General features: G+C 42.3%; 1 protein-coding gene across 8 annotated transcripts in view; it reads left to right on the top strand.

Moving 5' to 3' along the window:
• lpp (LIM domain containing preferred translocation partner in lipoma) overlaps positions 1-16,504 on the top strand; it is a 61,811-nt gene that overhangs the window by 28,605 nt on the left and 16,702 nt on the right. For all 8 annotated transcript variants that reach the window (XM_049723077.2, XM_049723115.2, XM_049723092.2 and 5 more), the window contains 3 exons: positions 3,480-3,583; positions 4,948-5,070; positions 11,001-11,519. In XM_049723077.2, the coding sequence (XP_049579034.1) occupies positions 3,480-3,583; positions 4,948-5,070; positions 11,001-11,519 (746 nt within the window). The remainder of the gene's footprint in view (positions 1-3,479; positions 3,584-4,947; positions 5,071-11,000; positions 11,520-16,504) is intronic.

Here is a 16,504-nt window from a genome sequence, read left to right as displayed (position 1 = left end):
ATCCTCATTTTTACATCAGGCGATTGATAAAAAAAAAAAAAATAAATGCGAGGGATTAATGTGCTCATAAAGACGTCTTATCTTTTAGACAAGTGTCTGCAGACGCTTACACATGCTGTCACTTTTCATAATAGTGTCTATGTGCTAAGAGTGATCTGTGAGATACATTGATCAACCCTAAAAACACTATTTACTGGTATTTGGAAAAAAAAAACCGATTATGTAAATTAAAGGGCGAGAATCAGCTGCCGCCTATTTTATTTTTTTATTTTTTGAAGCTCACATCATCATACTTACAGGATCTGTTTTAGTCCAGAGAAGACAGAAGTTAAAAAAAAAGAGAGAGAGAAAACAAAAGCAAAACCAGAAGTGAAGCTCTTAATTAGCGAGATACGTACGGAAGAAAACGCCGACTGATTTTATGACATTTTAGTCTTCTCAAGTGCAGACAAGGCAGGAGGATTTTGGGGTACTTTGGAGATGTGAAACAGCAAAGCCCTGGAAAAAAAAAAAAAAAGAGAGAATTCCCTCCGGATAAAAAATTGAGATGGAGAACAATAGGAGGATTATTTTATTGTAGCAGAGGGGGAAAAAAAAAAAAACAAACGTTGGCAGAAAAGGTGAATGCCTTTCAAAGAGCAGCCAGTCTCTTTAGCGGAACATTTCAGACGGGTTGAAACAAATGACGGCTGTGAAATGTGCGCTATGCGTGTCGACTCTGTGTGTGTGTTTGTGTTGTGTGTGTGTGTGGAGAGAGAATGTGTCACAACATGAAGCAGACCGCCGTCATGCTGGGAAGGTGCAATGAAATTAGACAATTGAAGTGTTACCTAAATGTGTAGCAATGAAAATCTTTAACAGGGGACTTATTAGAGCTTCCTGTTTTATGGCGAGCCTTCAAAGTTTACCAGCCAAATTTGAAATGTTTTATAATTTTAGGTCGCCGGCCCGAGTAGAATATATATTTAAAAATCGTTTTGCTATCGGATTAGTTTGTGATTAACGGACTGTTGGAAAATGACTTTAAAATGGCCACCGTAAAGCAAAATGGCTGACTTCCTGTCCATATTTGGGTATGGCCTATTGAGACATTTTTATAAGTCTACTCAAGAAATTTATGTTGCCAGGTCAAACTAGCTTTGGAGACCAAATTTGGAGAAATTGTAAAGTTATTTGTGACTCTTGGGAACGACTTTCGAAAACAAAAATGGCAGACATCTTGTGTTTTTTCAGGCATGGCTTGAGATGTCAATGAAAGCTTCAACCCAAAATGGCAGTCTTCTTGTGTTTTACATAGCACACTTAGTTTTTGTTTTTTCTGGAACCACTTAAGACTTTTTTTGTGGGTTTATTCACGATAGACTTGCCAAATTTCATGTTGTGAAGCGAAACTGGCTTAAATTGTCACCATTTCTTTTCCTTCTGGCACGTGGTCACTCGGCAATATTAAAATCAGATGGAGCCCGAGTCCTCCTTTTTGTTTAGTTTTGAACTCCACTTTTCAATCGAAACACTTTTATTCCTCTTGTGTAACTGATTGTCATCAGACGAGGCAAAAAAAAAAAAAAAAAAAAAGTGCAGTCACAAGGCAAAGAAACATCAAGGGCTTGCGCTAATACACACAAAATTAAACACATCTAGATGTAAAAGCCGCCAGGCGCGAAAGGAGCAGTCTCAACGGGACGGCCGAGACTGCTCGCCGGTGGACTTCCTGTCAATCCTCCCGGCGAGGTACGCCAGGGACGGCGACTAAACACTCGCTCGCCTCGGAGCAGGAACGAAAAAGCGCTTATGCAATCGCTAAGCGACACTCAGCCCGCAATTACTAAGTTGACTCACAAGTTTTTTGCAAGTTTTAGATGAAAAAAAAAAGAGCTCGTCAGATGTTTTCAAACTTTTTTTTTTTTAATATTGATGCTGATAAGCACTGCGACATCATGTGACGGCAGGGGCCACTTCCTATCAACAAATCCGTTTAGCTCGGGGAGGTTGTGTGTGTGGGGGGGGTGCTAATTGTTTTGCAAAAGTCGACCTTGTGATAGCTCTTTCTTTGTCACATGGAACCTTGTGAACAATAAAAATCTGTTATGGGTTTTGATAAATGTTTTTTTGTGAAGCTTATTTTGTTAGAAAAAATATTTTGAATTATTTTTCTACTGTTGAATAACAGCAGCCGTTTTAAAATGACCAAACAAAGTAGTTTCCAAATAAACCCAAGTAATCGGCAAATTAACAAACAAAGTAAGAAATGAAATAAATTACAGGAAAAAAAAATTGCTAACATAAAGCTAACTGCCAATGCTACTAACTACAAACCAAGCGCTAAAAACGCAGTAAAATGAAAAAGGTTTCGGGATTGAAAGCTTCACACATCTCGTGTTTATTGCGTTAAAAAAAAAAACCCGATAAAACAAAAAAGGCCGCGACTCACTCAAAATGAATTCCCACATTGTCGCGAATGCACAGGACATTCAGGACACGAGCAATTAGAACCACGGGGGCATTATCTGTCCACTAAATTAATTTGCCAGTCTGCCTTGGATAAGCGACACCGACGACATCAATTAAGACGTAATGAAATTCGTCAAAGTCCCGGAATTGGCACCGGTTCCCGTTCATGTCCGCCTCATGTTACCATGATCCCGCCGTCTTAAATCTTACTTTAATTTGGCCACGCAACTCCTCATCCCGTCGGAAACATGTGGCCCTTGCCGCAATCCTTCTGGATTAGCGCCGATTTAAGGACTGCAAATTTGGCTCATTTCCCTCGCCCCTCAAAAACACATTTGACATTTCTAATCTAAAAAAAAAAACCACCACCACCAACTTTAGATCCAGATTACTTCTTCGTTAGGCAAATTGCGACAATTCTTTCAATCAATTTATGCGACTGCAGAAAATCTGCCACAATTTTTTTCGAGTGAGACCTCCAGCGTCTTTGTCTACGCTGGAAAAAATCTCAATGTAGCAGGACGCAGGTGCTGATCCATTTTTGCAGGGCAATATTTACTAAAGCGAATAATCGACCTTCAATTGGGCCAGTCTGGGGGCTCATGTGGACGTTGGCTATTTTGAATAGAAATTCAAATCAATAATGTCGGCATTTTCTCACTGCTTTTGATATTATTTAGTCAGAATGTTTTGGTCCTTTGTGTAACTGCGGTTTGCGGCGCTGTTAGTTTCGTAAGCCTTTTTGTGGCTTCTTGCATTCCGTTTTAACATCAAGCGAGCGGACTTTCGAAGACCAAGTGCTTTAGTTAAATGGCTCTCTTGAGTTTGACAGTAAACTTTGCACAAAAAGCGCTTGAAGCGAGGACACTTGGCCTCTTTTTTCCAAGAACTCCTTGCCCAAATGCACGTGGGAGATCTTTTCAGCAAGTTTTTCCCTGCAACATGAGGTCAAATTATGAATTTTACAATGTCGAATCAATCCTTTGCTGAAATGAATCTTAGATTTTGTTTTTTCTTTCCCTCCCTAGCTGACTACCCTCCTCCGCCGCCTGCCGCCGATTCAATCCGCTCTCCGCCGTCGTCGGCCGCTTCCTACCCGCCTCCTCCGCCCGCCAACTCGTACGAATATCAGGTGAGGAACGCCTTCTCATTTCTGTCCGAAGTGTCAGCGAGGAATAGCGGTGCGCCGCGAGCGTGGCGCGCTCCCAAGTTCACGCGGCGGGGTCCAGCCCGAGCGTTCGGCCGATCGTCCGCGCTGACCTGCAGCCTAGCGTGGATACTTTGCAGCTCAGCTCCACGCCCGCAGCCATGAGCTTGAACTCCAGCACCCCCATGCACACACACACACACAACAAACAACACACACACAAGCAAAGTTTCTCAGACTGAAGGCTGACACCTGTTGGTGAAGCTTAGTCATGCCTGCCTCGTTGGAGGAATTCACAGAGCACAAAAGCAGCCGAAACAAAAGACGACAATATCTGCGGGGACCTGAGGGTAAACGAGGAAACAAATGAGCACAAAAAGAAATAAAATTTAAAAAAAAAGTTGCACCAATGAATGAAAAAAACACTTTACTCTGCTGAAAAGTGTGTATGAATGAATAAGGATACAAAAAAAGGATGACAAAAGCTAGATTGAGCCAAAAAGGAAGCACAAAAGGCAAAGGAAATGGCAAAAAAAACAATAAAAAAAAGACAAGCTGAGGAAAATCAGGAGAAAAAGAGTCACGAGGACGACGAGAACATCACTTTTCGGAACTTGTCGATAAGCGGGGAGAAGAGAACACCGCCAAATGCACTTCAGGAGGACAAAAACAGCGTCATGGATTCGGACAAGGACAAAATGGCACGCAAACAGCAAAAACAAAAAAAAGCTGGCCGTGCGACTTGAAGAACGTGAGGATCAAAAGGAGAAAAATGGCACCAAAAAAGCAAAAGGCAGCATTTGTGATGAATTTGATTTCAATTTGCTGGGAAAAACAAGGAGCAAAGAGGGCAAAAGCAAGAAAAACACGATGATGAACACTGATATATAAAAAAAAAAAAAGCACAAAAAGCAACAAGAAATGACGGCCGAGCACTTGTTGGAACCTGGACGCACTAACAAAGGACGTCAAGGTCTCGTCGTGCGTGCTTGGCATTCCATTGTGATGCGTAACCATGACTGCGAAATAATCATCTTTTGATAATTTGATGTGCTGCTTCACAATGATTTGCTTGTGCCCGCTGTTGCGCAATCTCCAGTCCATTTACGTAAGCTTCATGTTATTTTTGTCCGTCACCACGTGTGTGATAATTGACAGTGACTCACATTTATTCACATCGGCGTGTCACTGTTTGGCTTCATCCAATTTTTTTTTAATTAAACTTTTTTCTAAAATAAGAAAAATATCATTTTTTTTAGCAAGCCCATTTTTAATTGATTTTTTTTGGAGGTTACCTCAACAATAAAAAAAAAAAAATCATCCAGAACTGCAATTTATTTTGGTCACAGACGAGAGGACCCGAGAAAACTCTGGAGGAACGGCGCTCCAGCTTGGATGCCGAGATCGACTCTCTCACCAGCATCTTGGCCGACCTGGAGAGCAGTTCGCCGTACAAGCCGCGAAACACTCAGGTAACCCAACCCCCCCCCTCCGAAAACGTGCCCCCAAAATTTGAAATTAAATCTAGCTGCATTTCATCAAACCTAATATTTCTCCAAACGAGTCCTGGTTTTGTTTGGCAATAACGACTAAATGTGCCTCGACCTACATAAACCAGTTGACTTTTTAAGGATATTAAAAGAAAGTCTAAGCCTAGGGCACAAAACGAAATTGTTTCAATCAATGTAGGACAGACGCGTGATTTAGATGTATTAGAAAAAAAAAAAAAAAGGTCACGGGTAACTGTGGCGTGTTAAGAGTTGTGTTGGTGTATCAAAGGAGGCATACATAGCGTACATAGTGTATATTTATATATGCGTACAAAGTAACATGGTTGACGTAGGCGGATATAAATAATTGATAGTTGTTCATTTAGATCCCATTGAACTCTGTGGCCTCAGACGGTGGAGTAACTTCATGCACATAAAAAAAACACGAATAATTTCAGGAATTCAGACTTATCCGTTCGTGTGCGGTATTTACATTTTAATTCATATAAAAAAAATGTAATGTTTTTTTTTTTTTGCAGAAATGGAAAATAGCATGTGCAGTTATATTTAAAGTTTCATTTAAAAAGAAGTGATTACAAAAAATACCTTTGAATATATTGTAATAGTCAAATTAATAAAAATATAACACGTTTTTTAAAATGTCATTAATATAATTTTAAAAATATTGGAATGAATAAAATAACAGAAAAGCAAACCAATGAATGAAACAAGTGTATAAGATGAAATTAAATATGCGTCATTGTGAGATACATGAAAACCTTGAAAAGTTGAGCCTGAAGTGCTTGAAAAGAACTTGAACGTGACTTTATGAAAAGTTTATGGAGCGAAAGCTTCATGGCGGAACCTGACAAGCACGTGTACACGGGCTCGCTTCTTTCTTGCTTACATATATAGCTTATCTTTTTTTTTTGTTTTGTAAATAAAATATAGTATAAGTGCATAGCTTAGTCGGGAGAAAACATGTGCTATACCGTATTAGCCAAGGAGACCTGAAAGCTTTTGTCAACATGCCGTAAAAAATTGATAGGCACCTGTCCAGGATCTCCCGCGCAGCTTAGCGTCGATGCTAACTAATGTATGGCTGACCTGCTGCTTTTTTTACCTGTAGTGGTCAAAAAAGATATTTATTTATTTATTTTATTTTATTTATAGCGCCTTGCAAGCTGCCGCCAACATGCCTGCGCATGTTTTAATCATGAAAGGTGGAGAAAATGTAGCTTTTATTTTTTTTTATTGTACAGTACAGAATAGAGAGACCAGTAAAAGTTTCTAGAAGTGTGGCGAGAGGTGTTTTAACCAATCAAAATTGCTTTGGTCATTTTCTATTTACATGGGGGGGGGACTGTGGGCTCTGTAATCCTCCCTAGCTCCGCCCCTGGTCATAGTAACTCAATGATGTACCTACTCCATTTTACTTTTGGTCTTTGCTCTTAAAACAAACAAAAAAAAACACGTTTGGAGCGATTTAAAGTCAAGGTTCCTTTGTATTAGGCACTTATCGGCATACGCAAGGATTGTAATTGTAGCAGATGAACTCACCTTGAAGCATCTCGGCCTCTCCGCGACTCCAGCGACGGCAGGGTGATTTACGGGCAATTACGGGGCGGGCCGGTCAAAATCAATCGGGAACGATCTTGCCCTGACCAGCAAAAAGGTGCTTGATGTAGCCGCAATCGTTTCGGACAGCTGGAGTATGATGCCATGAGATCTACCTACTCTGGTGTTTAGTGTACACGAGGACAAACCCGATAGCGCGGCTTTTCCGCTTCCCTCTAAATGTTTCCCTCGGAGAGTTTCGCTGCTCGGTTGTCCGAGTTCATCATCTCTATTTTGGTGAGTTAACAAGGAGGCGAGCGCCGGTGTCAAAATAGACTACTCGTCAACCCGCTGCGTTAGCGCCGCCGCGGCTACGCTACGCTACACGACACTACGCTGACCTCCTGCTCGCATCCTCGCTGACCACTTGTGATTTTTTTTTTTTCTCCTCGAAATCAAAGACGCACTTGATATCTGGTTGGTTACTCAAGGTCAGTGTTAACCTCACTTCTGATTGCGTGTTCCTTTTTTTTTTTTTTTTTTAGGTTTTTGTGGATTGGGACAAAAACAAAATAGAAACACTATTGTTGTTGAGCTGCTGTCGGCCACTACTCGCGCCCAAACGCTCTCAGACTACAAACTGATTCAAAAGTGTGATACGATTTAATTTTCAGAAACAATAAAACTTGAATAGTAAAGAAAAAATAATCGACTTAATACATTTTTGTATTTATTTGCCTGAATAACAAAGGTAAAAAATTCATGTAAATAAAAAGACAAATGAATTTTTTTTTAATTTAGTTAAATATAAATTGAATTTCTTTATTAATGTGGTATTTGTGTGGTTAAAATTTTCAAGTGCTGGATTCAGTCTGGAAAACATCCGTTGTTTGTCCTTAAATTACTCCACCCAATCAGCCGACGTCATCATTAGCATTCTTCACCGCTATGAAATCAAAGCCGTGTTCTTCGTTCCTCACGTACAAAACGATCTCATAAAGTGGTCTGAATCTTTCATTAATGCGCCATTCAGCCAGCCGCGTGTTTCTTCCGCCTGTTTAGCAGCCTACAAGCTTGTAAAAGTTTTGTTTTGGACTAAGTGCTCTCCCGTGTTTGTTCATATTTAAGTTTGAAAGTGAAGTCGAGCCGTTCGACATAACTTCTGCACCCAAAGCTCGCGTTTGCGGTTTCAAGCTCGGCTTAGGCTTTCAAATGGACCCAACATGACGATTCCTCGCCCGTCGTTTTTGTACGCACTCGGAGAGATGTGAGCATCCAGACGGCGGATCACGTTGCCGTGTTGTGACATCCCGCCACGGAAGACGCTTTGACGGACGCGCCGTGACGCCGTCTCCCCCGGGACATCTCGCCGAAGCCATCCAACATCTCTCCGCCATTTCCAGTACTCGGTTTCTGTCGGCCTGTCACGCTCCCGACATGACATTAGCTCCGCATCGGGCCTTTTGACCCCCGAGTATAAATATAGCGTGTAAGGTAGCCGAGCGGACTGTGATGCACAAAGACAACTGGACTTCTTCTTTGTGTGCTCACTTACACTTCAGTGCGCTTGACCGATTCGCCGTTTTCAGATGGTGATACTCACCGTCGGCCAATCGGAGGACGGCGGCCGTAGTTAGGTCCACACTAAAAATTACAGGGAACGAGTACTGATGCTAATTCCCGTTGTTTTGTTCTCATTTGAATAAGTCTACATCATTACGAGCTAAAAATAGATCGTGAATCTGCAATCCTCGCCACGAACAGAGTCGTACGAACAGTTTTGCCCGCGAGTCCAAGTACAGCTGTTGATGTTGTGACATTTCATATGAAGTTACCAAAGTCCGAAATCTCTGACTCACAGTGTCAATGTCATCAAAGCGAGTGCACGTGCGTCATAATTTACAGTGACAGCAGTTGACGTCAAGCCTGTTAGCGTTGTTTCTAGGACTTTTTTTTTTTTTTTCGGCATGTAAAGATGTGAGGTTAGCGGCTGCGACCCTTGTTTGTCATTGGCCCGGCCTGTTTATCAAAGACAAAAAAGACGGTGACTAACAAACGTTGACGGAACAATGCGAAGCGCTTCCCCCAACCCCCCTTTCTGTCACCTCGAGGCTAAGCTACGCTAGCCCGCAGTACCCCTGTCAAAACTCTGAACCTGCTGCCGGATTGACCTTCCAGTCAACGGCCGCCGTTGGCTAACGTGGCAAACAATCAAAGGCAAAATACAAAACGTGAGGACATTATTGCAATATTTATTCCGGCAATTTAAAATGGAGTGGAACCCGCTACACAAGATGTGAAGCGTTTCACAGCTGGAAAATGCTTCACATCTTATGTGATGCCTGTTCGCTTAACACAGTGCGCCAACCCTCAGCCCCGGCGCTCTGAATTCACAGTGACTTTTCTGACAAGTTGAGTGTGAAATTTGTCAGAGAGTCTCCTGAAAGCCTTTTCGACACGTGAGGGGAAGATTAGGAACCACTCCAGCAGCCTTTGGGGTCTGTTCGCTTAAAACTGTTAACTTTGCATTTCAAATCACCAGGGTGGAGAATTCATCTTTTTCTTTTTTAAGCTTTAGGAAAAAGCCTCAGAGAAAGGAAGCCCTGCATCTTTCTTTCCTTTTTTTTTTTTTTATAAAGACACATCACAAATTTTTTTTTACACACACAATGCTTTTGCACTGTTAGCTTCAGATTAGCTTTTGGAGCCTTGTCCGAACTGTGCGTCCGGTCGCGTCCAGGCCAAACACATTTAAAAATGAAATTTAGGGCCGACAAAATAAAAGCTCAAGAAGAAGCAAAACTCCAACAGTTTGTTGGATTCTAGCAGTTTTAAAGGCTCATTTGTTCAAAAAGAAAACTCTTTGTGTTCAAATATCCGCTCGGGCAGACGTGCTATCTGCGCGGGCGGATCCTAAAAATGTATCCCGCTCGGCAAATTGACTGATAGTACGCATTTGATTAGTTTCATCACATTCCGCCGGCGTAATTGGTAGAAAATCTACCGTAGCGCCATAATTATTTTGGAGGGGGCCCCCTCAATTTGCATTAGCCGCGGACGCGCTAACTTAAATGCTAGCTCTGGAGGCCTGAAGAGATTAATGAATAATTGCCACTGTTTAAAAGCCATGAAAGATTTAAATGAAGTAATGTCTCTTCCTAAAGGGCACAGTGGAGATTTCACCCCCATACATATGCAGAAAAACCCTTCAATTTTTTTTTGCCCTTTAATGAACATCAGCGCTAATCAGCCAGGCAAAAATCTGACTGGAAGTACGTCTTTTTTTTAATTTATTTTATTATTATTTTAGCTTTTACTGCTTCCTTAGGGGATCCGATATGGGATTTGGACAAACATGCTAACTCAGATGCTAACAAACTGATATATGCTAATCTCATCGCTAGCAGTCAGTGTGGAATATGTGTGTGTGTCCTATTTTTTTTTAGAAGAGGGAACTACACATTTTGTTTGTTCCGCCCAGTCAACTTTTTTCTTGAGGTCATGTTGGAGGCTCTGTCTTTGAGCATTAGTGTTTTGGTCGCACCACAATGATGTCTTTCCAGAAAGCTACAAGATTTATTAGTTCCACCCAATCTGTTTTGGTTTTCACTCTTTATTTGCATTTCTCCATAAATTATTTACTAATAGACTATGACCCTGTGATTAGCAGTAGCAGACTGGGTGGAAATATGTCACGTTCAGAACGTTCATAACAATGCGGAGTGACTCGTTTGAATCTCAGTGAGTCAACAGAGTAAATTCCTAAGCATCTTGACAACAGCCACACAATGTACAGCTAACGGGCGGCGAGAAGGACGGAGGACGGGATAAATGGTTGCGCAGGATGGAAACGCCACAAAACACTTGTGCTGACTCGGATAGAAAACGACGCTAAATCACCGAGATTTGCGACGCCCTCTGCGTTTCCTGGGAAGAGTTGCGACGAGCGAGCCGCTCGAGCGAACGACGGCCGGCTCTCAAGGCCTAGACAATAATAACGTCTCAATCACGGGGCGTCGTGGGCTAAAGTATCTGCGGTGTCAGTCTTAATTGTTTTCCGCCCAACGCCAAGTATCGGTGTCAGACACGCAGCCCGTCTAAAAAGGGTCTGTCATTAACCTTGGGCGGCCTTATTAGGTTAGCGCCTAAAGACAGAAAAAAAAGTCAATTACTAAAACTTAGAGCACAAGGAGGAAAAAAAAAAAAGAGACAAGCTAGACCTTTGCTACTCCTCCAGACGTCTGCTGAACCAGGGCAATCTCTCTACAATTCTTGACGGCTGCTGGATTATTATTATTCTTTCACAGTCGGCCAAAATTGTGTGTATATGTGTCATGAATTCTCTCTGTTCCTAGACCCTCAGTCCATCTTCAGTGTCCACCCCCAGTGCCCCGGTGACAGGCTACAAGCGAATGGTCATCCCCAATCAGCCACCTCTGACCGCCACCAAGAAGTCCACGCCCAAAGCCCAGCACCCGGGCAGTGGCTTCTCCACGCTGCCGGCGAAACTCCAACCCGTGGCGGCCTCCTACGCCACCGCCTCCACGCCCAGCCAGCCCACCTTCAACGTCCAGGTGCGGGCAGCCCAGCCCAGCCCTCAGCACCCTACCAGCGGAGGGCAGCACTTTGGCGGGGGCCAGCAGCCAGCACGCAGCCCAACCCAGGTGCAATACACGCCGGCCCAAGCCAAAGGGCCCGACTTTGCCTACGGGCCGCCCCAGCCGGGCTTCTCCCCGGGCGGTTATCAGGATCAGCAGGCCTACAGGAGAACCGATCCTCAGCCCTACCAGGCGGCGGGCCCCAAGAAGACCTACATCACTGACGTGCCTCAGAGCCTGGACCTGTACACTTCTGGGCCGGCCGTTCCACCCAAGGTAAGAACAGTCCCAGAGTTGATTTTTCGTTTTGTCATGTGGTCGCTCTACGATGTCGTATGTGTGTTGGTACGCATATACAATATTTACTTGAGCGGGAATGCGACAGGGGAGGTGCTTGATTGTGATGCACAGAATAAACTGTTGTCTTAACCTTTATGAATTTTTCAAAGACGGCATCCGTTGGGGCTATGCGCTTCTGAATCCATTTGTTACCAGCCGCGGCGTTTTTGTTTTTTTTTCTTTCTTTTTTTTTTCACCGCCTCCCTCACTGTGATTGGATATAGCGTTCGTGCAGAGATTAAAAGGTTTGTTTGCACTTTATTTAGTGTTAGGTAGAGATTTGTTTGTCTATTCAGCTTTTTCAATTCAATTTGTTTGCTGCAATGTGGCATTTAAAAAGTCAAAAATGGATTAAAACTCAAAATACGTAATAGATAATAATGGTGAAAAAATTAGTCCGGACGTTTTATTTTGTCAATCAAAAAAAAAATGCCATTTTGCTTAACTCGCAATTTATGATTAAAATGACAGAATACTAAAGAATAAAAATGATTTATATGTCATATTTTTAGAAAAGGAAAAAAAAAATCAATCCCTTTTCAATTTAAAAATAAATATTTATGAAAAAGGCGACTTCTTTTGCCGCATGCTGCCGGGTGCCAACAGAGCTTATAATAGTGCGGAGAATTTTCAAGTATAGCCGAATACCGCCGAGACAAACTTGTTGTAATGTGAACAACATCTCTGGAAAGTAAAAGACCCTGGAGTTCTCCTTGGATTCAAGGATTTTTGTTCACGTACAAAGCGCCTCCTCCGCCCGCCATCCTGCGGGAGGCGTTCATCAAGGACCGTACGTGTTTTACTAAACACAAATTAGACGTGCCAGCCTAATTATATTTGTTCAACAACAGGAAAATCTACATTTTTTACTTGAAAGCTCGCTCGCCCGACGTCCCAGCCAAAACCCAAAAGGTGATGTTGAGTAAGTTTGTTTGCCTTTGATGCCACATAAAAGGAAAGAAAAGAATTCATTAAATGCAATGAAAGCAAAATGAGCGCCTTATGTATATATTTAGAAATTACTCTCTAAGGTCTTACGGCTTTGCGATATTAGCTTACTTAGTTGTCGGAAGAACGAAAGTTGTCCTAATCCGTAATAGTAATATAATTGCTCGTTAATGGCCGTCCGCCATTTTCCCTGGACCTCATCTTCGTCATCTTCACGCCTTTCTTTCTCTCGTTGACAACTTGTCTCAGATCCGATAATTAAAAATTCCAGCGTTATGGAAACATTTGCTCCCTAAGCATGTCGTGACTTGCGGGTAACCTTGGCGCTATGAATTGAACGCCATTTTAGATTTTAAGCCACGCTGAAGAAGCGCATCCATTAGCTTGATTGATTGACGGAATATCGGGATTCTTTTTGATGGATGCCTTCATTACAGGATCACGCCGTGATTATTCATGAAAGGTTATGATGAGTTCACTACCAACTCATGTGACCTAAATCATTTTATTTTCTTCATCACCCCGTGACAAATAGATGACCAATTTCGACGAATCTCCCCTACCGCCACTCGCCAAAAATGGGAACGCTAAGCGGGTTGACAACTCGTGTTCTTGCCGGCTGAGCTTGAGTGACGGCAGAGTTTTTACAGCAGCGGATTATTATTTCAAAATCCCAACCGGCGGCGGCTAATGTCCGCCGCAAGGTCGGCCATGTTAGAACGACACTGGAAAATTTCGTGAAGATTTTTGGGTGATTTTTCAAAATCACAATTCTGTTTTACTATCATGCAGATGTTGCGGCCTACACGGGAAGTTAAGCGTTGAGTCGCTCAGTGGTCAGCCGGCGTAGATCAGTTTGTCACACGCTTGTAAATAAGCGAAGGCGCTCCCAGACAAACGGCGGCGCTGCTAAATAACGACCTCAATCGATAGCTGTTGTCGGGAAAGCAGCTTGGTGGAAAATGCCTTTTGCTCTCTTCTTCAAACCTCCGCGGTTGATACAATAGCACCATCGCATGCTGCTATCTTTTTGTGTGTTACTTTTCTCAAGTACTGTAGAAACAGCGCCCCCTGCTGGCTCGGTTTGAATCACATGCTTGTGCTTTTAAAAGGGATAGTTTTCTTATTTAGCAATTTCAACAGTAAAACGTGCGGATTTTGTCTGAAATTAATTTGATAGTTATTGCATATTTTTAAAAAATTTATTCAATCACATTTGGTCATGTGACGTTCAAAAGCGACTAGAAAGGTGCAGGAATCTCCCAAATTAAAATCCTAAAAAAAAAAATCCAAAATGATATTAATTGTATACATTAGTACAAAATTTTAATCTCATTAACTCCGCACGCTAAAGACACGTCAACTAAGTTCACCTCTGTCCCAAGCGTCAGTTGTGGTTATGTTCTTTGCCTTTTTAATTCTCTTTTTCCCCTCCCCTCCAGATTGCTGGTGGCGGCCCCTCTCTGCACTCAACAGATTTTCAAATATCTGTTTGCAGGCGCATGTGTCACTTCCAAACACATGACCTACTTTTGTACTCACGCACAATCTTACAAACGTAAAAAGAAAAGGAAAGCCGTTCCCGTTCGCCGCCTCGCATACATTACACGTCGTCTCTTTGCGGGAATCCCGTCTGCACGGCAACATGAGTCCGTTATGGCTCCGGTCTTAATTTTTAATTACGGTACACAGCTGCTCTACGGTTATATTTCTATATTTTCTCCTCCCCCCCTTCACCCTCCGCCCTCTCTGCACCCCTCAGCATTTAATTGGAGCTGAAAGAGAATGACCTATTTTGTTTGGAGAACATTTAGACTTATGTGCTCCTCCTCACGAGGCGGAAGGTGGCCTTGGGCTGCAAGGCTTCCTCTGAAACAATTTAAAAAAAAAAAATAATCGTAACGCATCCTATTGGCAATCAGCAAAGAGTCAAACGGGATTATGAAAAGATGTGCACATCCGAAAAGATTAACCAAGCAGCTGGCAGGAGAACATGACGAAGCAAATTTCCCTCGAAACAAACATGGATGAGCAACCGCATGTCGGCATCTACTGGACGCAATCGTCATTCGAGATACCGTCGGCGCATAACCTCGAGAAACCAAGCGGCTTAGATGCTGGGAGTAACTATGCTAGGACCGGCGAGAACCGAAAATTAATCACTTAACTCCCCAGAATGTAAATATTGTCACACACGACATGCAAAAAAAAAAAAAAAAACATGCAGGAATTTATCAATAAATCATAAATTGCGCAATGGCAAGCAGGACACTGCTCTCCATCAAAGGCGTTTCGTGCGACTTGACAGATGTCGCCAAGTGACATTTGAGAGCCGTCGTCTCCGATGTCAGTCAAGCGGCGGCTTGCAAAAGGCACGACTTTGTCGCCCTGAAGAAAAACAAAACAAAAATGGCCTCATGTTGAAGAGCACACACAAACAGGGCCACGTTGCTTTCATTTGCTTTTGTTAGCAACCTGCTAAGCTAATGAAGCATTTTAGGAGATTGCAACATTTAACATCCATCATTTAATTTTCAGTGTAATAAGAAAAACAATTTTTTTAAAACTCGTATTAAATGAGAGACACATTTTGACTTTATAATATATTAGTTAGCTATTTGTGTAGAATCTCTCGTCCTGCGGCTTCAACAACCTTTTCAGACTGACAATGGAATTATCGGAAGACGGAAGCAGAGAAGCTTACAGTATTATTAGCGGAGCGACGATAAGAAGAAGAAAAAAAAAATAAGAGCAGGGCAAATGAGCCGCAGCGTTTGTTCGTTAGGATTCACGAGGGACGATAATATTTTATTGGATTGGAGTGACTATAAAAAAAATTAAAATTCATTTGTTGTCGTGCCGTACCGCTAAACGGGTGATTACAATGGCTTAGGCGACTCGCTTTCACCCAAACAATGCGAGGATTGCTGGGATCAGTCGCACACACACACACAGACACACACTCTTTCACTCACTTGTTGTGTTTGCGTGTGTGTTGAAGTGTTGAATGTGTTTGGCTAAAATTAAACAGTTATGTACTTGTCTTATATGTGACAAGTTGACAATATATTTCTTCTCGCCACTAGGTGGCAGTATACTATATATTCCGTTTAACAAAATATGAAACGCAAGATTCTCGGAGTTGTTAGAAAGCTAAATTGACATTTTGTTTGATTGTAATTCAAATAGTTTGAACCAGACAGATTGCTGATGCTAAACCGCAAATAGTTGAGTTTTTTTTTTTTTTTTGATTGCGAATCTGTGAATCACGGCAACAGAGTTCCGATAATCCGCCACGCACGGAGTCTCATTGTGCACACAGGAGGAAAGAACGTCTGCTGCTTTTAAAGCGAAAACCTAAATGAAAGTTAGAGTCCCGAGGGGCCGAGGCAAACAAATGATTGCATAGAGACAGATGGAAGTTTAAAAAAAAAAAAAAGAGTGTCGATGATTTCTATTGTCGCCGTTGGAGGGGGAAGAAAAAAAAATCTCGTCAGGAAGCGCGGCGGCATCACAAAAGCGTGCGGCGGCAAAGCAATTTCTTTTATATTCAAGTGAAAAAGTCTGGGGTGCCGTCACAAAAGAGAAGCCTAACAAGGCGCTTTAAACTCTGCCACCGCATCGCTGCGGGCTGTCAAACGAGCAGATCAGGTATATAAAGCCAGCTTCAAGTCAAAAAGTCTGTTTGGGGTAATCGCTGCCTTTTTTCCAGCGCACGTTTGATGCGCAGCTCAGATTAACCGCATCAGATTTGACTTTAAAAACCCAAAAACTAAAGGCATTAATGGCTCTTGACATTGCCTTCCTTTGAGGTTGTCGACGTACTCTGTTTAACCTTCGGATTTGTGTAACATTTCGAAAATGCTGCATTTTACCTCTCGCAAATGCTAATCTATGATACCGCTACGAATCGAATAAATCAATTCCATCACCCCCAAAAAAATAAAATGGTCGAAGCTAAATCACATTTGTCA

This window comes from Syngnathus scovelli, chromosome 10, assembly GCF_024217435.2.
Source record: "Syngnathus scovelli strain Florida chromosome 10, RoL_Ssco_1.2, whole genome shotgun sequence".
NCBI lineage: Eukaryota > Metazoa > Chordata > Actinopteri > Syngnathiformes > Syngnathidae > Syngnathus > Syngnathus scovelli.
This window is presented reverse-complemented; position numbering and strand designations above follow the sequence as displayed.